At 43.1% G+C, this 24,205-nt stretch overlaps 1 protein-coding gene across 44 annotated transcripts in view; it reads right to left on the bottom strand.

The window, feature by feature from the left end:
* LOC142929607 (uncharacterized) overlaps positions 1-24,205 on the bottom strand; it is a 391,053-nt gene that overhangs the window by 145,949 nt on the left and 220,899 nt on the right. For 38 of the 44 annotated variants that reach the window (XR_012945767.1, XR_012945769.1, XR_012945764.1 and 35 more), the window contains 2 exons: positions 6,445-6,577; positions 2,780-2,897 (listed from right to left, as the gene is read on the bottom strand). Coding sequence is in view for 1 of the 44 variants with exons in the window: in XM_076071191.1 (XP_075927306.1) it covers positions 2,780-2,897; positions 3,602-3,613 (130 nt within the window). In the remaining 43 variants the exon portion in view is untranslated. Of the gene's footprint in view, positions 1-2,779; positions 2,898-3,601; positions 6,424-6,444; positions 6,578-7,907 lie in introns of those variants that run through there. The other 6 variants (XR_012945755.1, XR_012945758.1, XR_012945761.1 and 3 more) reach the window with 4 other exon arrangements.

Below are 24,205 nucleotides of genomic sequence, written 5' to 3'. Positions count from 1 at the left end.
TCATCAATCTCCCGTCAATAATTCATAGATTTTTTTTTTTGCATCGTTATTAAGAGTCGTGTGCAAATGCTGATTTAATCATTGAGATTTTTGTTGCTGTTGCAAACAACTGCAAGTACCTTGCTGCAAAATTATCCACTTTGCATTTATACTCTACGCAGGTGCTCTGTCTAAAGCATACAAGCAACGTTGCGTATATACACACAGTCTCTAATATACACCATTTCCCCAATGGTTTCAACATACAGTGGGCTATTTAAAGCCACATTCAATGAATTGTTGTAAAAATAGTCTTCCATCTCTTTGTGGATTTATGAAGATTTCAAAGCCGTTGCAAACGCCGCCGCCACCGTGGCTATCTGCAAACATCACGCAAAAGCTAAAAAGGTTGCACACGAGGCATTGCGCACCCGATAGATTTAAAAAAAAATAATTTTTTTGTTACATTAAGTCTTACACCCCAATCTATTAAGCGCGCCAATTTGTCTACAGCAGCTGCAAAAAGCTGCGGACTCGTAGGGGCGAGAGCTATTTAATGAGGGGGAAATTAAAGCAATAAATAAATATATAAACACATCCACAGTTGAGCGAGCTTCAACAGATTCCACAGCAGGGACCTTTTGGCAATTGGCCTGAAAACCCTGCTTGTTGCCATGCGATCGAGGCCAAGTTTTTGTATTTTGAATAGAAAACACTTTTATTCGCCGTTTTACGGCGGACTCCAAAAAATAAAAACCCGTGGGGTTGTTCTCGCAAGCCGAACCGCACCGCTTGCTTTGCCCTCCGAAAGGGGCCCTTCTTTTAACGTCCGCGTCGTCGGAGCGAGATAAAGTGTCCAGCTGAAATGACTCTTGGCGGCGAAGACCTGCTTTACTGCGCCCCCGTTCGCTGGCGCCGCAGAGTCCACCTTTTTTAAAAAGCACAAGTTGGCCTCACCATTTGGGCGTTTCATTCGAACTTTTATCCGCAAAAAGATTGTGGCGCGTTGCTTGGTTCACGCGTTTTAAATCGAAAGCGCTTGTGCGTTTTTATCCGAGCTGCTTGATAATTACGCGGCGCCAGGACGAGTTGCTACACGGCGGCATACGTTGAGAGACGGGACGTGTACACACAGAAAATACTTCAAAACTCGAACTTCTGTAAACAGATAAGCAAATAAAGTGGAAAGCGTTTTTAAACGCTTGCAAAAATACAATCTGGTAAATATCTGCGGCCTTGTTTAGATATGTCCTGACTAAGGTTACATCGTGTTAGACTTTGCGACGGTTCCAGTTTTGGCAAACGATTGCCAATTAATTATATGTTTTACAATGGTGCATTGTTTTATATCAATTGCATAAATCGGACAATGCGAAATCCGAATGAAAAAAAACGTGACTGCTTTGCAACGCTTCCTACGGAACTATCTGTTTCGGCCTAGTTCAGATGGAATTTTATTTTTTATACATCACGCTCGACATAAGTGCAATGGAAAAGCAAAAAACTGGAATCTATACAAGGCAAATGATATGAAGAACTAACTGGATTAAAAACATTTGTTTATTTAAATCTGTGCATTTCAAGCCTCAAATGTACAATAGGAATGGAAATAACCTCCAAGTTCTTTTGAAGTAGAATGTTGTCGCTTGTGGGCAGCAGGCCAGGGGGACAACTACCAAAGGACTTTCGACTGTCCCTGATTAAAGGAGGCCACCTTGGCGACACAGCAAACATCGTTATGGGTTTGTTTGTTGGGTTCCCAACAGTTCAGAACTATATATATGGTTAATATCCGAAAATCGGTTTTGATAACTGGAACTACAAGTAAAACGTGTGAGTAAAGTCCCATTAGAAAAACGCCATCTAACCACTGCTTTTAAAGACACCCATTTGAAATATTTTAACAAAGCTCTAAACTGCAAAATCGAATTTCTCCACAAAGTGCAATATAAAGTTACGATCGATGCATGTGACAATAATTCCACGTATACAACTCAAGAATATGTAACAGGACACAATTAAAACAAACTCACGCACTTATATATTTTTGGCACGTTAGAACATCATTTTCCATCCTATGGGATATCAGGACGACCAATCTGGGCTTGATTTTTTTAGGCTCTTTTTGTAAAGCTTGGTGGGGTCGCATTGCCCGTCTGCTCGCTGCCAGAAGAGCGTAGCGCGGATGTGTGCATAGAGTGCATGCCAGCGAACACAAGCCGCGAGGCAGAATGCTCGAGTACCAAGCACCGCCAAGTCTCCGCTACATTTTGGGACAAGTTCCATGATCGAAAATAAAGAAATAAAACAAAATAGGTCAGACCAAAAGTTAACCATTTAACAAACCCAGGCCTAAAAAACATTGAACGAATTGTTTCATTTTCAAAGTCCCTCCACTACGCGTTAGCCGATTTTGAGAATCATGAATGAAAATTGGACCTCACGAAATGCGACGATGCAACGATTCCGCTAAAACGGAGTTACAGTTGCGCTGGGTTCAAAAGTTTCAATTGAGTTTTTAAAACGCCCTACGTTAAATTTCACGGAATAGATAATACATTTCTCCGAGGAAGGTGTAAGGTTCCTTGATCGCATCGAAAGTCTGACAAACGTAAAGCGGAGGGAAAAAACGAAGCCACCATTTTGTTACGCCTTACAAACGAGCGAAAATCGCGTAAAAAATATATAATCACGCGATTTTGTCCCCACTCGTGTTATTTTAAAAGAACAAACTATTTTCTCCACAAACGTATGTGAGACGGGTAGAGATTTACTCCGAGATCGAATCTTGAATACCCACCAAAATCTGACAAACACTGCCTCCGATCCCGATCTTTGCGCGGCGAAGATGCCAGTGACCGGCAGCTGGAGCGCCGAGTCGCTCGGTGTCCACCAATACCTCGCACAGACCACCAGACCTGCGAGAAAAACCACAACGTATCGGTCAAGAGCAATACTCAAGGAATAACGCCACCGGGTACAAAATCAAGCGCTGCCAAGGTACATTTCAAAAGTACGATACTCAATTTGTGCGCTAAATTCGTCGGCCGCATCACAAACGGGGCCCGCGAGGCGGTAACGAAGAAAAATAAAAAAAAAGGGAAGTAAAAATCGTCCACGATTTAAAAAGCCGTGCGCAACGGAATACGGCGAAACGTTAAATAGAAAGCGCTGAAAATTTATCGGCGGGTTTTCGAGTTCGCTTCGACAGAAAAACGAGAGCCCGCGATCCTCCGTTGGCGGCAATATGAACGTGGCGCCTGATGGCGGAGTGCGGGTCTTAGCGCCCGAAGTTTTCGACGTGCTTCGGCCTGCGCTGCCTATTCCCAGGGAGATTTTTTTTTATTTCGAAAAAGCCAACTATTAAAATCTGGGAAGTCTGCCACCCTTTTCTAACCAGCGTTCTCGTCCAAGACCCATGTAAAAAAAAAAAAAATCTGGCCCAGTGCTCTGCCTTCGCTGAGCAACAATGGCGGGCCGCCCGTGTTGGCAACAGCGATGCCGACTGCAGAGGGGGGTGAGCAAACGCAAAAGTGAGCACGCCAGAGCGAAAAGAAAATAGTACTGCGCATGCTGAGACTTTTCGTACTGAAAATCGCAGCGTCCGTGTAAATAAACGTACTCGTTTTAACATCGCGAACTGTTAAGCTATCTATTTTTTCCCCCTAAAGATTTCACTTCGCCGCATGCTTGCACAGGGGCTTTACGGTTTCCTGTAAAAATCTCAATGAATTAAAAAAAATAAAAAAAATCAGGCATATTTATTGGACACCCCTGGTAGACCTAACTGGGCTCCGGACCCAAGCTGCCATTCTTGGCTCTGGGCCCTTACTTGCAAACACACATTCCGATCACGAAGCACTGCGGATTCTTTCTACCAATCCCACGCGTCGAGACATTTGAGCGGCAAAAGCAACCAATGGTGGTAAGCGTTGTAAAATTAATAAATAAAACAACCCCAAGTAACTAAATAAATAAAATAATGCTTGCCTCGCCTGCCTTGGCAGAAATGTATAAGTTACAGTTGAAATGCCAAGCCAATACGGCTCGTGTGTTCGCTAAAATATACCCAAGCATTATGTTTCAACGGGCGATGGCACTGCTCAGGGATATTAAATGTAAATACGGTGCATGTGGCAAAATGCCAAAACCAATGCATGCCTATTTGAAAGATGCAAGACAAAATGAGGATGGTTTCACGACAAACGGAAAACATTCTTTAAATTATTGCCCGTGATTTCATTTCGCAACACTTCCCAAACACACGTCGTCATTTTTCCTTTTAACATTTTTACTCCCCACCGCCCTCCCCTACCACGAAAAATAAAATTAACAGGGAATCAGAATTCTGTTCGAAAACTGCAGCGCGTAAAAATGCTTTAACGCAGAGAGCGACGAGTGTCCAAAAAGGGAAAACGTACCCAAATGCGTTTTCGGGCTGTAAATAACGCTTTTTGTTTATGAAAAGATTTATCGGGCGTGAGAGGGGGGCAGCCTTCTTGGAGGGCCGCCAAGGCCCCAACACGGCGACAAAGCAGCACAAATAAGCATTGGGGCTGATCTGTTGGAAGCTCGTCGGACGAACAGAGCCAGAACACTGCGTCCTGCGTGCCAGATAGGCCAAGCAGCGAAACTACCCCAACAACTGGAGATAGCGAGATCCTACTGGCTGTCTGGGAATGGCAAATGGGCGGGGGGGAGACAGGTCAGGTGACTTGGCAATGTGGCTGTGACATTTTAAAGGAGCAGTAAGTTGCACGGGCGCTGATGCATTAAAATAAATATATAATAAATTCTCAATCAGACTACGAGTGCCATGCATGGGAAAGTAACATAACCCATCCTAGAAGGCTGCTGCTGCTGACAACTGTTGGAAATTTGATTCTATTTTATTTGGTCATGCAAAATTGTGTGTTCCTTTTTTTTGTATACGGGGGACATATGCGTGCATGTCTGTGTGTGTTCAGTCATGGTGTGTTGGCCAACGTGGGCCAGAGGCAAAATATGAGATGCAAAGCAGCTGCCACGAAACATTTAAAAACTAAAAACTAAATGTTTATTAATTTCGTTGTGAACAAAAAAAATCCTTTTCACCACGAACACAAAAAACGCACCAATTATTCAAATGTTATTTCACAAGAGACACATGTGAAAAAGGTGAATGTTTTAAGATCTTGTTGAAGATAAACAAAAAAAATAGAAATGCATCAGGTAGTGCATTTACATTACACGCTTCTCTCCGCCCCCATTTTGTTTTACGTAACCCTCCACATAACTATTCTGGGAAAGTCCACTCTGTGAAGGTGCTACTGACTTAATAGCTGGCAGGATTATTGAGGTTTTTTAATGAAATCTGAGCAATAAAAATAGCTCCATCTCTCTCTCTCGCCCTTCTCCTTATGGTGGAGCTGAAAGCCTCCCCATTGCCTGGTCACCCCGAGTTTGGCAGGCAGCCATTTTTTTTGCGCTTTATGCACAAAATGATGAAATTGACTGTGGCAATGCGCCAAGTCTCACCCTGCTGCAGCAAACATTTCCCATGATGCATCTCCCATTCCTATGCAGTCGCTTCGATACCTGGAGCAACGAAGCGTTGCCATGGAAATCATTTTTTGTAAATCATTAATGTCAGGCAGCGGTCATGCACCAATTAATTGTTTGTCACTGCTTTTAATATTTAATAGTTTTTTTTACAAATTTTGGGAACTGTGTTATTTTTCTTCAAAATTATAATTCATCAGTGGCCTGTGAAAACTGTGGTTAACTAGCAAAAGGAGGCTTGGTTGCAATTATTTTTGAATGCCTTAATTGTTAATTACCATCATGTTGTACTGTTACATGCAAAGACATGCCTTTGCACTGCTGTGATTGTTTTCAACAGCCTAGCTCGATATCATAATTATATTTGTTTTCGGTAAAAGTCCCCATGTTTTAATTAGACAAACATAAAAAAAATTATAATTCGGTGAAAGGTTCATATCCACGAGATTCTGGAATAATCCAAGAATAACTTCCAGAATGCAATAACAAGTATTCAATACAAATAACGAAGGATACATAACATCAAACCACACTGTACATCTCTATAAACATGAGTTAATAACATTCATTTTCCATAAGATATTTTTTTGGATATTGGTCGCGAAAGCCTACGTTAAACCAACTTAAATTTTAATAAAGTATTCCACGGTAAATACACCCCCGCCACATTTATGATTAATCCTCAAAGAACGGTTCTTTGATTCATTAGCAGTGCAAAAAATTCGACACTGACGTGCAGTGGAATCAGCGAGTGCCCGAGTCTGTTGAGAAATGTGCCGACAAAGCGGCAACGCACTGTGATTCACTCTTCGGCAACGTTACCGCTGCTGCTGCCCACTCGCCTGCCAACAGCACGCCCTGCCGTCCTGCCAGGGTGTACGTGGGGGAGCGGTGGTGTGGCGGTGAGCGCGCTGCGCTACGAACCTGAAGGCCTCGAGTTTGATTCCCGCTCACGGCCGCAAACACCAGTGGCGATTATCTGAACCGGTCCTGGGCATCCCCTAGGTCGACTCAGCCTCGAATGAGTACCTGCTCCGGTGTGTAAAAACATCGCCAACTGGGGAGACAAAGGCGGTCGGGCGTGGTGTTGGTCACCCAGTCCCTCGTGTGCCGTGCCGGCCTTCATAGGTGCTCACTAACAGCACTTGCCCCAACAGTCTGTTCAGGCTATACGGGAGGATCTTTGTCTTTAGACGCACACACTTTGGACTGTACCACCACGACAAAGAGACAGCGCAGCGAAAATGGAGGACAGAAAAAAAATGGAACAAAATGGAAATCATTCCCGTGAGCATTTTGGTGCAGGGACATCTTGGGAGAGAGCAGAGATTGCTGAGGTGGATGGCAACATATAGGTGGACATTATATACCAACGTGCCCTATGCATCAACAAGCGTACACATGTATTCTACCAGCCCATGATGCCAAGGCCCTCTGCTATGGTCAATCAATCTTTGTGTGAGGCATATATTTGATTGTTCAGATGATTCGACTTTTTTTTTGCATCAAGGGACAGTCCACCTCATGAGAGTATTTCAATCAAATCAAATGTACAATCTAGAAAATATGAATGCAACGACCAATTGTAAAACTAAAATGACCCATGCACTGTCAAAAGAAGTTGGGAGCTTCTGCAGATTTCTCCTGGCCCGGGCTCATGTGCAAAGAGCCAAAAGCACTGAATATTGGCACACACATGCACAAATCAAGTTGCACATGTTTTGTTTTGACACTCAAATGGAATGAAACAAAATGAAAAGTGTAGAGAGGCCTAAAGTTGCTTTGAAACACACGCCTTCACTACTCGAGTCATTATAACCACTGTTTATTAAAACATTGCTTTTTATATAAAGATACTCAAAATATCTGTCATTGGGCAGTTGAAAAAGCCCTCAGGTCTGCAATTTTTTTCCACATATTGCAAACACTGTACTGAAATAGCAAAGACGCTATGTATCTAAACAGCCAGAAACTTTTAAATTCAGCACTTGCAATTTTACCTGCTGAAAATAAAAATAAACATTTTACAATTTGCACTTGCAACTATTATTCCCATTTAAAAGGATATTTTTGATGAATTCACGAAAAGGGCATCATTTTTTTTTTCAACGACTGATAAAGCAAATACACGTAAATAAACCACAGCCAGGTAAAAAGGATACAAATTCTTGTTAAACTCATTTCAACTAAATTCTAGGTTTTTAATCCATAGTTATAGCACTCAAGTAAGCATTGAAACTGAGTTAAAATAATAGACTGTAGGTACCTTTATTAAATTATGGTTGCTGAGCCCAGGTCCAATGGCATACATTTCTAAGCAGTCAGCAAGAAACTGCAGTTTTGAGAGGCATAATAATGGGCAGCCGCAGTGGCAAGATGTTAACTACCTCGCCTGGTATGCAGGAGATCCTGAGTTCGATCCCGACCTTGACCCATGCTGTATATTTGGAGTTTGCGTGTCTCTCTCCCTCCCCGTAGTCGTGTGGATTTTTTTTTCTCCGGGTCCTCTGGCTTTTCCCTCCACATTTAGAATCAACATCACGCATTGAGTCCATCTATGTTCGGAAAAGAGGAGGGGGGAGACGAAAAATAATGGATGCGGTCTGAAAGCCACCTTAAGCGTGATCAATCAATTAAGACCCGAAATGGTTGATCAAATCCTTCCAATGATTACTAAGCCAGAATCCATCTTCTTCGGTTGAAATTGTCTCTGTGTTTGTATATGTGGATAGCCTCATGAACGAATCTCTCATGGTAGCCAGATGGCTTGCAAAGAACCTCTGTCTTGGAGAAGTCAATGTCATGTGAGCCTACTAAATTATAACAGTGATCTGCCACGGCCGAGGTGTTTCAGGTCTGCTTTGTGTTCACGAATGCGCTCCGAGACATGTCGTTTGGTTTCTCCAATGTAACTACTACCAAAGAGGCAACTTAGTTTGTAGACGCCAGGGTACTGTATGTCTGGAATCACATCTTTTACAGATGGAACCAGATCACGGATTTTATGAAATGTGTTGAATCGGACCTGGATCTTGTGTTTATTCAAGATTTTGGAGATCTTTTTTGTGATCCCTGCAATGTAGGGTAAAGTGATGGTTTTGAAAGGCTCAAGAGGGTCCTTCTTCATGGTTGGAGTGATAGCTTACGGATTGTGTAGTCGGAATAACCATTAGCCTTAAGAGCTTGGTGTATGTGCTTGAGTTCACTGGCTATGTGTTCCTGGTCGGATATGCATTGGGCTCTATGGTGCAGAGTCTTGATGAGGGAATTCTTCTGGGATGGATGGTGGTGGGAATCCGGTTTCAGGTAAGCATCCGTATGGGTATCTTTCCTGTAGACAGAGTGGCTCATTGAACCATCAGGTCTCTTTTTTATTAGGACATCCAAAAAAGGTAGCTTGCCATCTTTTTCGACTTCCATGGTAAATATGATGGCTGGGTGTATGGAATTGATGTGGTCGAAGAATTGGTCTAGAGCAGGCCGGCCATGTGGCCAGATGATAAAAGTGTCATCCACGTACCTCTTCCATAAGGTTGGGCACAGAGTGGCAGTCTGGATGGCGTCAGTCTCAAATTTATCCATGGAAATGTTGGCTACAACCGGAGATAGGGGGGAGCCCATTGGGGTGCCCTCAGTTTGTTTGTAGAAAGATCATCAAGGACTAAACACTGAGGTACCCCCCTGGTGAGACACTGCTTAACCAATACATACTTCACTTGGAATGGAATCCGTGATCTGGTTCCGTCTGTAAAAGATGTGATTCCGGACATACAGTACACTGTCGTCTACAAACTAAGTTGCCTCTGTGGTAGTAGTTACATTGGAGAAACCAAACGACATGTCTCGGACCGCATTCGTGAACACAAAGCAGACCTGAAACACGGTAGGACCAACACCTCGGCCGTGGCAGATCACTGTTATAATTCAGTAGGCTCACATGACATTGACTTCTCGAAGACAGAAGTTCTTTGCAAGCCATCTGGCTACCATGAGAGATTCGTTCATGAGGCTATCCACATATACAAACACAGAGACAATTTCAACCGAGAAGATGGATTCTGGCTTAGCAATCATTGGAAGGATTCGATAAACAATTTCGGGTCTTAACTGATTGATCACGCTTAAGGTGGCTTTCAGACCGCATCCATTATTTTTCGTCTCCCCCCTCCTCTTTTCCGAACATAGATGGACTCGTCCATCTGAACAAACTGTCAAATCGCTCTCCGTGGTGCTAACGTTAAGAAACCGCCACCTTTTTCAAATGTTCTTGCTGTGGTTTTCACACCTGATGACGATTGCTTGTGTTGCAGTCGAAACGTCGTGAGAATTGTATTGTTTTATATTTTTATTATTTTATTGTTTCCCTTCTACGTGACTTTACCAAATAGTAAATAAGAGTTAACGGGGTTTTAGAATTTAGCAGGGGTTGTAAGAACATGAAGAGACGAAGGAGAAGTGCGTGAAAAGAAGCAGAGCGAGGAGTGTTTTGACCTGCAGTGTGGTGATTGAGTGCAGTGTAGACGAAATCAAACAGTTAGGTCTGGTGGTCCGCATCCTAACATGGCGGAGGAATCAATAAGTGGATATTTACTGGAACAATAACCATTGTAGCAGTGATAGCAGAGTGACAAGAAGGCGACTGGCCGCTGGTGATGAGTGACTGGAATGAACTAGTGAGTGCTGGATCATCAATCCATCCGGTTGCCACAAGTTGAATTATATTATGCACTGTGCAGGAGGAACTGGGTACTATACCCCAAATATGACAACAGTATTCCAACTTTAGCTACATTGGCGAAGTAACAATTGTTCAGAGTTAAAGAGGGCTTTTTGCACAGAAAATAAATCCAGGTTTGTTTGATGCCCGTTTAGCCAGATTAGTAATACAGTACAACCATTCTATGACAGATCCAATGAGATTAATGTGCCAAACAGATTAAATGTCATTACGGTGAAGAATAAAATTGTCTGATATGATGGGACAAACCGCGTATTGTATTATATTATCATTGAATGGGTTTTTTGTTTGTTGAATGTGGCCAGTTTTTTGTCACCCTCAAACATGAATTGTTTTCAATCAGTGCTGATTGACAGTGAATTATCTGCACGTAGAGTATGAAGCATGAAGTGTATTGTCATCTACAAAGGAGTGGATCATATTGCGTGGTTGATAATAAGTCATAAATAATAAGAAATTCTGTTTGAGAGACAAAGCACAGCCCTGTGGAACACCAGAATTAACGGTGAAGATTTCAAGATTGGTTACCTTCCTGCATATAACATATCCATCGGTCAAAAGGCTAGAAAACCAAGCATGCAGATTAGAGTGGACTGCAAATGATGGACTGCAAATTTTCAAGTAGTGCATGATGTTTGATGTAATCAAATGCTTTGGAAATGTCAAGATGTTCATAGGAATGGACCCCTCTTCTCTCAGACATGGGTCCTAGTTCAACATGAAACTATATGTAATAATATAATCAGGAACATTGCTGTTGATAAAAGATACGACCAGGATTGTTCTCAACAAGCCTGACTGCTGACGAGACACTAAATGTCAAAACCAGTCCAGTCTGTGAGTGTTGAACCAATGCCGCTGGATACATTCACTGCCAGATCATGTTGCTGATGGGATGTGTCAAACTGTACTTATTTTTTATGTGACGAGACAAATATGGGAAGTAGGCATATTGTCCGTTTATATATTTTGTTCCGTACATTCTCGACTGCGACGTTAATGACTGTAAATTCGTACAAGATGAACCACCACCATTGTTACGGGACTGGCGAGATCAGTTCCAAGTTGTGTGGTGCAGTGTGGGTACTTCGTGTTGTGTGGTGTAGTGTGGGTAGTTCCTGTTGCGTGGTGCAGTGTGGGTGCTTCGTGTTGTGTGGTGTAGTGTAGTGTGGGTAGTTCATGTTGCGTGGTGCAGTGTGGGTAGTTCATGTTGCAGTGTGGGTACTTCGTGTTGTGTGGTGCAGTTTGGGTACTTCGTGTTGTGTGGTGCAGTGTGGGTACTTCGTGTTGCGTGGTGCAGTGTGGGTACTTCGTGTTGCGTGATGCAGTGTGGGTACTTCCTGTTGTGTGGTGCAGTGTGGGTACTTCGTGTTGCGTGGTGCAGTGTGGGTACTTCGTGTTGCGTGATGCAGTGTGGGTACTTCCTGTTGTGTGGTGCAGTGTGGGTACTTCGTGTTGCGTGGTGCAGTGTGGGTACTTAGTGTTGCGTGATGCAGTGTGGGTACTTCCTGTTGTGTGGTGCAGTGTGGGTACTTCGTGTTGCGTGGTGCAGTGTGGGTACTTCGTGTTGTGTGGTGCAGTGTGGGTACTTCGTGTTGTGTGGTGCAGTGTGGGTAGTTCATGTTGCGTGGTGCAGTGTGGGTACTTCGTGTTGTGTGGTGCAGTGTGGGTAGTTCATGTTGCGTGGTGCAGTGTGGGTACTTCGTGTTGTGTGGTGCAGTGTGGGTACTTCGTGTTGCGTGATGCAGTGTGGGGTACTTCCTGTTGTGTGGTGCAGTGTGGGTACTTCGTGTTGCGTGGTGCAGTGTGGGTACTTCGTGTTGCGTCATGCAGTGTGGGTACTTCCTGTTGTGTGGTGCAGTGTGGGTACTTCGTGCTGCGTGGTGCAGCGTGGGTACTTCGTGCTGCGTGGTGCAGCGTGGGTACTTCGTGTTGCCTGGTGCAGTGTGGGCACTTCGTGTTGAGTGGTGCATTGTGGGTACTTCGTGAGATCTTCAAGGGCTGACAAAGAACCGGTGCAAGTTCCGGTGCACACATACGTTAAGCCGCACGATGCCAGGTGTCGTCTCAGGAACACACTGCTGAGTGAGAGCTATTGAGTCTGGATCAGCGCCTCATGTCACAGCATGCACGGTGCGGATCTTAGTTGTTTTATCCGACCATTAAGTAGGAACGTGGCACTTCATTTGTTTTTTTTTGCTATCAGGAGTAGAATTTGATGAAAAATTAGCCAAATAGAAAATCAGTTTTACGGAAATTGTTTGCAATAGCTTTGGCAACTGACGAGCATAGATGACAGCAAACTGGATATGATACCAGTTCCGTATATTTGCCATTCACAAAGTCAAGTATTTCATGCTTTTGATGACACATTTGCATTTGTTACTTTTAACTTCGTATGACGTAAAGATATGAAAGAGACTGACAGTGACACCATCGCTTACACGTTCTCCGTTGAGTTTAGAAGAGGCTGCCGCTCGACAGTTCAGATTAAACCACGGCAGAGAGTTAACTTTCCCCAAAACGTGTTGAAAATTGGGTTAAAGGTTGACATGCCCACTAGAATAATATCAGTAACAGCCGAGGCAAAAATATTGATACATCACTCATTGGAAAACAGGTTGCGTGTAACGGGAGGCAAGGATGACAGTCACAGATATCACCTCACTGAGCACTCTTAAATACCAACTTATAACTTGTTTGTCTTACGGTATAGGGGATGCTTCACAGTGAGTATGGAGCATAGAGAAATTCAATAGAGTCTGCGCCAATTGCTGCAAGATGTGTATGGAGTTGGACGAGTTGTCTGGAAGAGAGCTTAGAGCACTGGGTTGATCTGATAGTCTAGTATGTGTGTGCCACAGCTAACTAATTGTTCTAGGCTTGTTCTAATCGCGAGAACAATTAGACTTCAAGGCCAGCTTCGTTTGTCGTACATCGGGTAATTATCCAAAAACGTAATAATTGTCACTCAGGAATGTGGTCCTGAGGTGTCGTGGTGGTGAGATGTTAACTGCCTCGCCCGGTATGCACGAGGTCATGGGTTCGGTCCCGACGCTGACGCCTGCTGTATAATTGGAGTTTGCGTGTTCTCTCTCCCCGTGGTCGTGTGGGTTTGTCTCCGTGTTAGAGTATTTGGCTGCGATACATATCCATGTGATAAGCCACTTCGTTGAGCTATCATTTGTGGTAGCCAGGTCGCTTCTGGAAAAGAGCTATATAGCTCGGTGGTGCCTTACCTGGTAAAATAAAAATAGTTAAATAGTCGCGTGACTTTTGTTGCCACTATGAACCCTTATGGATGACATTGCAGTTACCAAAAAGTTAATAATCTCAGCACCAGGATGTTGCTGGTACACGAGCTCAAATGGCAGTAGTAAGATTATGGACCGTACAGTAAACACCACTGTAGTCTGCGCTCCTTCAACGGAAGAGGAGGAACAGCAAAGCTACACAAAAGCTCTCCTGAAGCCCTTTCGTGGCTAGCCGACCTGGACAATGACATTTAGCGCCTGAGCGTGTTTCCACGCACAAAAATGGAATGGCAAGAGTAGAGAAGACTTTTGAGTGATCATATTTGGAAAGCAGTAAACACAGACAATTAATTCAGTGGAGAAAAGAAGACGAATACAGACCCAGAGAAGAACAATACCTAACGACAGAGAAGTCAACATCTGGACAGGTGTGAAACAAGATTTTGCTCATAAGAGAGGTTTTTGGGTTAGAGCGCATAAATATGTGTCGTTAAACCCGCCACCACCCGACAATTAGTCAGGTTTGTCACGTAAACAAAACATGCCAATTCGTTAAAAGCAAAGCACACCGGTGTGTTGGATAGTAAACTCACAAAATGTATAATTCGAGTACGACGTTTCCCCCAGTCATAACAGCAACCAACTTCATCAGGCAACAGCTATAGTCCTGGAGAATTTTGCTCTCTCTCATGAACATGCAAACTCCACCTCTTGTGGGTTGGGAGCATTACGCGTTCGAATCCTGTGCTTCGGTAAGGAACAGGAGATGGGGGGGGGGGGGAGTTTGTTTCAAGGGGATGAACGGACGCAATACCGCTGATACCCATGGACGTTGTATTTAAAGGTAAAAGATGAAATGTGTTACATCATCACTGTGCTTTAGCTTTGCGCCAGGTGAGATGCATTTACGTCCAATGGAGTACAGCCAAGAGCGCTCCCCTTGTAGCTGAAGTTATTACGTTGTTTTATGTCAATAATATGAAGTTGATTAACTGGTATGAAAATCATTTGCAATGTGCTTTTTTTTGCCAACACCAAACTCTTTCCGGTATTATTTATGACAGGGGCAGGGATGTAGGGAAAACTATGAGGGGGTGCCAGGAATTGATGTGTGTGTGTGAACAGGATATTTAAGGGCAGGTGGTGAGTAACAATGAGAAATATTAAAAAAAACATTGTTTGAAAACCGTTACAGTGCTTTTAGTCCATTGGTTGTTTTTAATAGCAACCCACAGCAGTGCCTTGCAATGCACATTCTTGTTTTTAATTATTGAAAAATAGTTCAAAAGCCAGGCATGACGGTGCTGTTGGGGCATTTTAAAAATTCTGAGTTGTAAAATATACATAATGTATCATATGAAAAAAAACACATGAAGTTTTTAACATTCTATACCATCCGCAAACCTTTAATCTATGTGCACGCCCGATCTATAAACATGTGTTTTGTCAGTGGTTACGAGTATTATTTATCCAGATAAGCTGTACTTGCAGGATATACTAACTCATTAGGAAGGACATTTGAAATGTCCAGCATGTATCCAATATCCTACCGTATTACAGTATTTTCATTGTATCAATCTGTGTCCCCTCAGGTTTTTCCCCTTTTTTCTGGCAACAAAACAGCTGTGTTAAGATGTTAAAACACCAAACTGAAACCTTTTTACAAGGAATCATGTCTGTATTAACCACAATGCTTGTGGTCAGAATGCAAACAAAAAACACACTGATAATATGCATTAAATAATAGGGTTTTTCCCCTTTTTTCTGGCAACAAAACTGAAACCTTTTTTTACAAGGATTCATGTCTGCATTAACCACAATACCTGCAGTCAAAATGCAAACCAAAAACATACTATGATAATATATGCATTGTTCTTGAAACTGATTGGTCCACACCAAGGGACGGCTTTCTTTTGAGCCTCGACCCAATTGGCACTTTAAAAATAAATAAATACAAACCGCCACTTCTTTCAAATGTTCTTGCCGTTGGTTTTCACACCTGATGATGACTGCTTGTGTTGCAGTCGAAACGTCGTGAGAATTTTATTGTTTTATATATATATTTTATTATTTTATTGTTTCCCTTCAATGTGACTTTACCGAAAGAACCAAGAATATGAATCACTGTAGTCACGAAAGCTTTAAATCAAAATTTTGTATGTTTTTGTTTGCAATTTGACTGCAGGTATTGTGGTTAATGCAATCATGAATCCTTGTAAAAAAGGTTTCAGTTTTGTTGCCAGAAAAAAGGGGAAAAACCCTATTATTACATGTTGGTACTGGCAAAGGAGGTCTAATGATGAAAAATATATGCATTATCCTTGAAACTGATTGGTCCACATCAGAGACAGCTTTCTTTTGAGCCTCATCTCAAACGGTGTTCGACCAGAGGACGCCGAAAGGCGAGGCTCAAAAGAAAACTGTCTCTGGTGTGGACTAATCAGTTTCAAAGACAATGCATATATTATCAGAGTATGTTTTTTTGTTTGCATTCTGATCACAAGCATTGTGGTTTAATGCAGATATTGATTCCTTGTAAAAAGGTTTCAGTTTGGTGTTTTAAAATCGTAACACCTGTTTTGTTGCCAGAAAAAAAAGGGGAAAAACCTATCATCATATTTTGGTACTGGCAAAGGAGGTCCCATGATGTGTGTCCTCACGTTACAATTTAAAGTGTACATTTTACAGGTCCCTTTGATTGAGAATCGTGCATCTGGTGAGTATACCACAAATATTACTTTTACTCACAGTCCTTTCAGGACACAGATAGATAACTTAATTAACAAGGCTAAACAAGGCTTATATGTTTCCAACCATTATACCTAAACTACAACACAATTACGTTGTACATAATTTAAAACCTTTCTCACATTGCAGAATCACTCGCCTACATGGGTTTGGTAAAATATTCACGAGGAAGCCAGTGTCACATATACAACGGGCATTTACCACTATAAGAAAAAACAGAAAGGGCATTTTTTTTAATCGCTAAAATTAAGGAACCGTTTAGGGAAGTGCTTTTTTGGCAGCGAGATTAATACGTGAGAGAGTCATGTATATTTCTAATATTATTTTCTGGTTACGACAATACTGAAAAAATATAAGAGATCGGCATTAAAACCATGAATTATATGGGGAGAGTTAAAGGCTGATTTGTAGCAGGCTGTGGAAATATTTAGAATACCACGCAGCTATTTCGTTTCCACGATGGCATGCCCCGGTTAAAGAAAACATGCTATACGATTTTAACAAATATAAATCGCTGTAAATTGCTTCCATGAGTCTCCACAATGTTTGGGGCAATATCCCCGGAAGGCAGTAAAAGCATCCATTTCGCCATTCAACTCGAATGGTGCGTGAAATGTAGAAACGTCATTTTTTTACTTGATTAACAAAAAAGACACGGAAATTAATAAAAAGTCTAACTTCCAAATCAAAGATTTCTTTTCAGTTGAACATACAGAGACATACGTTTGAAGCCGATCAATGCGTTGGGAAAACACGCAGCAGCTATCAGCACCTTGACTCGTGCTGCCGGTAATGTGTAATGCAATGTATTGAAACTGCTTACGGGTTGTCATAATTATTGCAAATTTCATGAGTGTGAAGAAAGCAAATATTGGAGGGTTTAGAGGGGGCCGTGGGGGTTCAAAAGTGTCTGGCAAGTGTCTATACCATCTACATTAACATAAAATAAACCAAGGCCCCACCTAAACATGGTTGAGTGCTCAAAGTGCCCTCCCCCCAAGCCCCCCCCCCCCCTGCAGTTTTTCTGTCCCTTTCCCCAGAAACCACATCAACGCATTGTAGCCGAGGGCTTGTGCACTTCAAAACAAACAAATAAATGAATACACTCGGAAAAGAGGTCTTAAAATGGCATTTGACTGTCAAACAAGTCCAAATAATTCAACAATTAATGTCTCATGAGAGCGTTTTGGGAGGGGCCTGTGGCCCAGTTGCATAACATTCCTAAACAGAAATGCCTCCTTCAGTCACACTGATTAATATGGCAAACTATGGGACATTACTGAAGTTATTTACGCAACTGACCCCAGATCTGTAAAGCTGACCATCATGATTACAACCACGTTAGTACTCAGAATAATGCATTGTTTTTCACGGTAGAACGAATCACACCCTAATTATAGGAAGTGTCACAATTCAGGATTGTAGTTCCAGTCCAGAGGTTCTTATTTTTCCCCAAAATATTTTTGTCTTTTCCCCAATATGATTACAATTGTGCTCTCGGCATCATGTCTAGATACGAAAAATCAATTCGGAATGCTCGCAGAGTACTGCATCGCCCCACAGAAGAGAACATTCGGTGAAAGGAGACATTAAAAAAAAACTGCTTCTGAAATATCTTTTAAGTGACTTCTTATCCATATACTTACCAGGAGGTAGCACTTTCCCACTCGCCCTGCTCCAGAAACAATGCCCGTCTCATGACAGAAAATCCGACATCTTTAATTCTCGGAAGTGGAATTAAGCCAAATGTTGTGCAATATATTTACGTGCAGTCATTATTGACTGGGTTGAGACCATGAATTCACTGCACTTGAGAATCAGGATTTAATTGTGGGCAACTGCCTGGATCTCAGCAATGCCAGCTCTACTACGCTCTGACCTCTGAACCACCTGGCCATCGTTAAGACTCTCAAACTATTGTTTAACATTTCGTGGCTGCAGGGTGTGACGTCAACCCATTGCACACAACATAATATACAAATCGCAAATATATTCATTCTAGTACACAGGATGGATGCATGTTTTTCATAAAGCTTAAGAATCCATACAGATCAAAGCATCATCTCACTCCTGACCTGCAATTAAGTCATGAGGACTTCACTCGGACAACAGCTCAAGTCTTCAACAGTGGTTGTTTTGTCTCTTTTGATAATTTTACTCTGATTGTAGTATTAGTGTCATGTCTCGAGTTGAATCATTCATTCGAATCTCTTGCAGAGCATGGAAACCCTTCATGCTAAAGAATTTACCCATGGACGTGGATATCACATAACTACTACCGTGATTCCTTCCAGTAACCTCTGCTCCATGAAGTAGGGGGCAGCACTCTTCCATCTACCCTGCCACCGATGCTCATTGCGTAACAATCAAACCGAAATACATTTAATTCTAAGAAGTTGGAATTTATCCCAATAAAGTAAAGACCAAATTCCTATGAGGATATATTATGTAGTTATTAATGACTGAGCTCAGACTGTCAACTTACTAGACTTGAGAACCCATTGTAATCACGGGCAGCTGCCTGGATTCGCCCAGGGTCTCATCTGTGCAGGCTCAGCCCTCTGAGTCACCTGGCCACCTCCACGACTCTTGATTTGGTAGATTTATTCCGCCTTGGGTTTTTGGAGCTGCAAGTGACAGATGCCAAAGGCTCACTGAAAAACCGTTAAGTCCAATTGCTGGTTCCATAAAAGCTTCCCAGAGTGGCTGAATTAGGAGTCAATCAGCCTCCCAGGGGGGGGGGGAAACAAGTTTTGTTGGAACCCAGTGCTGTTTCATTATTATTCATCGCTATGGCATTTAACAAGCAACACATGCAATGTCAAACGGGCAGACCCAAGAACCCATGTTTCCTTCTCAAACTCAAGGTACAAACCATCACCATCTTTACATATCTCGTGCATCTTTCTTGGCATTTTTCTACGATGTTTGACCCCAATGTGTTCTCACCTGGCCATATAAAGGATTTGAACTAACACGTTTTATTTCAGGGTTCTGGTGAAAATAAACCTTGATGAGAAGGGGTCACGCAATAGGACAATAGGCCGATAGGTACGGTGAACTCAAGTAGCAAATAGCCACTCTTAATGCCGAGTGTTGATTTTCATAGTATAGTCGTATGTGGGTTCTTATACGTTACAGTCGTTGATTGTTAGGTACCATGATATATTCAACGCGAACATCTTCGCAGCCGCCGGTTACCCGTGTGTGGCCGGGTTGGGCTGAATGCTGAATGTCAAATCTCTCAAGGTTTTTTACCACGCCCTACTGGGGCTTCAAAAGTTCAACTCCATCAGGAATTCAATTCCTGAAGAGGCCCGCGGTAGTGTGCGGCAAAATCTGGAGAAAAGAGATGCTCAACATGGCCCAGAAAAGCCACACAATGAACCATACTAAACATATTTAAAACTGAAGCGTTCCGATTAAAACAAAAAATTATTTATTTTTTGTAGTTTGGTTTCAGTAATTATCCATACTGCATGCTTGTGGAATGTAAATAGTTATGCATAATTATAATCAAGCAGTTTCCATGTGCCCGTCAATTCATCAATCCAGGCTGCCTAACCGAGTACAGGGGCACTGAGCCTAATGTGAAATGAACCAAGCAAAGAATTAATACAAACATTTAATTTTACAATGGCCAGCTATCTAGAGTGCCAAACTTTCCTTTTCCTGACGGATGTGCATGATGCAGGCTCTCAGGGTCATTGGTAAAAATGTTTGGTAATAAGAGAATCTGGACAAAGAGTGGCACCACGAGTAATGGCAGCAATATCCATCCGGTAACTGCCAGCCTTTACAAATAATGGGCACGGCAAGGATCCGCGAGGGCATCTGGTGAGCGCTGCGAACAAAAGATCGCTTACGCCGACCCTCTCCGGCTTGACAATGCCCACGCCATCGTGCGTGAAGGTTGAGTTTTATTACCCTAGCAGTCCTTTAAAACGGACATGACAGCGTGTGGTCTGTTTGCACACGGGGCCGCCGACTCAATGGAAGGGTGAAGGATTTACCACTGGAGGCATCTGCCCCCGTGGCTTATGCTGCGGCAGTCGCGTGAAGGCTCGCGACAACGACGACGGAGGACTTCCTGTCTCAGTGTCATCGTTCTCTGTCACCCCCCGACTCCCACCGCCAGCCACCGAACGCCACTTTCCTCCCCACGCCCACACGTCCGCTCTTGAAAATGCCACTTGGCGTCATCTGGTCGGTCTGTCAAGTTGTGCCCCTACTCCAGATAGGAGGCACCCACCCTACTCCAGGTAGGGGAGGCGCCCCCCCCCCCCCCACAATCCCCGTAAATTCACAACTAGGAAAAGAAAGTTCCATCACAATGCGATGACGGTTCACGTTTCCACACTGACCCTCGGCCATTGCTCTGCTGCGAGGCCTCGTGTGCGAATGTGGTGAGACGTCAAAGCCAAGCTTTAGAGGCAATGTGGTGACGGTTAGCACAAATGATGCGAGCGGTCTGCTATATTTGTCAGGGGACATTGTGTATAATCACTTTACGTTATTAGAAACAAGTGAAAGTATAACACATCATTTTGAAACGGCCTGCCATTTTTATTTAAACAAGGTACACGTGGCGTAAAGCTTGACTGAAGAGACAAAGTTGCTGACAAAATTGCTTCGGTTCATTTATTAAAATATATAAAAGATTTTCATCATCCTATTTTTTTTCTTACGGGATAACCAAATGGAAAACAGCTGTGATGGCAGCAATGTCAACCGTGCAATGTAAAAATGTTCCCTGGAAAGTTCATCACAATCTATATCGAGCCCAGGAAAGCGTGCACGGAATCGGAACGCGCGGTGCATCCAACCAGTGCGAGTGAACATATTCTGAGGGTGTCACCTAACACAAAGTGGACCACCGCTGGCTTACGCGGACGATATGCTTCCTATTCCATGGTTCTTTCGGTAAAGTCACGGAGATAGAAAATAAAAGAAATTATAATTTAAAAAATAGATATTTTATTATATTTATAAAATTTTATATCCCCTGCAGTCACGAAAGTTTTAAGTCAAAAGATATGCTTCCTGTGGTATTTGCTACATCGAATTAAATATATCTTTCAAACCTTTTGTCAATCTACTGCTGGATGAAGGCTACCCTATGCACATTTGATCATACTTCCATCACGGTGGTCATGGTGTTGGAGGTGCGGGGGATGCCCAGCGATTGGTTCAAATATCGCACGCCACTGATGTTAAACGTGACTGATAATCCAACTCAGGTTCGCCAGGATCACAGTGCAGAGCACTAGTGAATGCATAACCCTTTCCACCCTCTGGTTCTGGTCAAACTATGATAAAAAAATAAGTGTTATTTTTTAAAAAAGACATTTGTATATGGGGTTTTGATGATACAGTAAAACAGATTTAATAATATTAGCAAACGTAATCCACGTGGGTGTATGTTTGGATTTTACAATCATGGCTCATCCAGAACTATGTTGCTGCAAACATTCAAATTTAACGAGCACATTTTTTTTGACGTAGCATCATGCATTATGTAATTTCCCTCCAAACAGCAGCTCACGTATTTCACATTAAAATGAGACACCGGCATCAATGTATAAAACTGACCCACAAATTATTACCCCACGTGCAAGCAGGATAGGTTTTACTTTTATCACGATATTTTTTTTGCGGGTGTCATCTTTGTTGTTCTTACATTGGAAACCCGCACGCAAAAAAAAACAAAGATCCCCCATATAGCCTGCACAGACTGTTTGGGCAAGTGCTATTAGCGAGAACCTATGAAGGCCGGCACGGCACACGAGAGGGTGGGTGGCCAACGCCACGCCCGGCTTTCTGCCTCCCCAGTGGCGATGTTTGCACACCAGGTACTCATTTGAGGCTGAGTCGACCTAGGGGAGGCCCAGAATCGGTTTATATAATCATCACTGGTATTGGCGGTGAGCGGGAATCGAACTCGGTCGCCAGGTTCATAGGGCAGCGCGCTAACCGCTATAATACCGCTAGACACAGAGACACAATCTGTGTGTGGTCGCACAAACCTCTTATAGGATTCCACAGCCAAACCACGGCACAGTACAGTGTGCAAATGTAATGTTTGAGAGTTTGTTTGTGTGGGGTAGGGAGCGGTAGTGTAGCGGTTAGTGCGCTGCGCTACAAACCCGGTGACCTGGGTTCGATTCCCGCTCATGGCCAACACCAGTCACGAGTATCTACACTGGTCCTGGGCCTCCCCTATGTCGACTTAGCCTCAAATGAGTACCTAGTACGGTGTGTAAACTTCACCACTAGGGAGACAAAGGCGGCCGGGCGTGGTGCTGGCCACCCACACCATCGCATCCCGTTCCAACCTTCATAGGTGCTCACTAACAGCACTTGCCCCAACAGTCTGTTAAGGCTACACGGGGGATCTTTGTCTTATTGTGTGGGGTGAGCCTGTGTGGCAGGATGGCCGCTAGGTGGGGATATGACATTGCCTGCGTCGTTCTCTCCACAAATAATTAATTTAAGCCAACCACCACTCAAATAAGTCATGCCACATTAAAACATATTCTAACCCTTCCACGTCAATCCATTTTGGTCAACAATCGTTCTCATGGTGTACCTATACCCGTTGCAGAAATGGACAAAAGCAAAATTATAAAAATGCAGCGGTGTAATGTGTCAGATCAAGCACATTTGTGCAGGTCGCTAATGTAGATGTTTTGTTCGTATCATAACGTAGAAGTTATTGCAGACTTAATTTTTTTGTCACGGAAAAAAAGAGTGTTGATAAAGATTATTTCCACAATCCTTGCATAACAGATTTCTAACTTGAGGGACTGTAGAATTTAGAATCCGAGATGAAACACATGAAAGTTATTATTTAATACGTTGTGTAGACTTATTATAAAGAGGAGGAATACGTGACTGTAACCACGTTTTCAGTTGACCGGAGTTTTTCAATGCTTTGTAACATTTAAAATCAAGTGCAATAAAGCACATTACTTTATATTTGCGGCTGCCAGTCGTGCACGTAGTTCCTCTACGCAGGTTTTTGTGTGTATGGTTAAAATTCAACTAATTATCTGCCATAAATTAGGTCAAATTGTACAAAGAATATGCATATTACGAAAATAAAAAAACCGAGTCACATTGTGAAGGGGAGTCTCATGACTGTTAGTCATACTGTCCGTAAACGGATGGCACAGCCACGTGGCCCCTTTCCCTCCCGGTGGCTTTTGTGTGTGCGGTTGACCAGGACAGTACTCCGCATGTTATTATAAATGTGGTTTGGCATTGCAAAGCATAATAGGCGTTGTCCTGCAAAGATCTTATTTTTAATTGTAGGCCTGGACATAAGGGGAGGGGGGGTAAGAGGAGGAAGGGGTTGATGAAGGGTGGAAGGGCGAGAGGGAATTCAAAAGTACTTTTTTTGGAGATCATTGTTGTAGCGGCTCAATAAACGAAACATTATGGACTCTTTTCATTCATAAAAAAAACACAAATGAATGAGCACACACAACAGGGTAGCCGCGGCACACACGGCAGGTGAAAGAGGAGATTGCAGATGAAATGTAATTTGAAATGAGATGTTAATGTATTTGGACTCGGAGACAAAGCACACCTTGACTGGTCCCGTGGAACAACTCCCGTACAAGTGTGATGAGCACTGGGAACCGTTCGTACTCGCTCAAACAATCCTGGGCACCATTAAGCCAATAACTCCAAGTTTGCGCGCAATGGAATCTTGTCGAAAGCATTTCTCCCGACAGCCCGAACTGCTGCCAGAGGGCGAGAGCTAGATTCGCCGGAGGGTGCACGGGAGAGAGTTGAAGGGTGCAATAAAAATCGCCGCTCGTCTCGAAATCGAACGCCGGGGGTGGCTAATCATCATCTCCGCCGCGGTGGGACATGCAGGGCCAGGGAGGGCCCAAGGAGCGGACGACGATGACGACGTCGAGGGCAGCCACATTTCCCC

This window comes from Petromyzon marinus, chromosome 32 (assembly GCF_048934315.1).
Source record: "Petromyzon marinus isolate PM22_M1 ecotype Great Lakes invasive population chromosome 32, UKy_Petmar_22M1.pri1.0, whole genome shotgun sequence".
NCBI lineage: Eukaryota > Metazoa > Chordata > Hyperoartia > Petromyzontiformes > Petromyzontidae > Petromyzon > Petromyzon marinus.
This window is presented reverse-complemented; position numbering and strand designations above follow the sequence as displayed.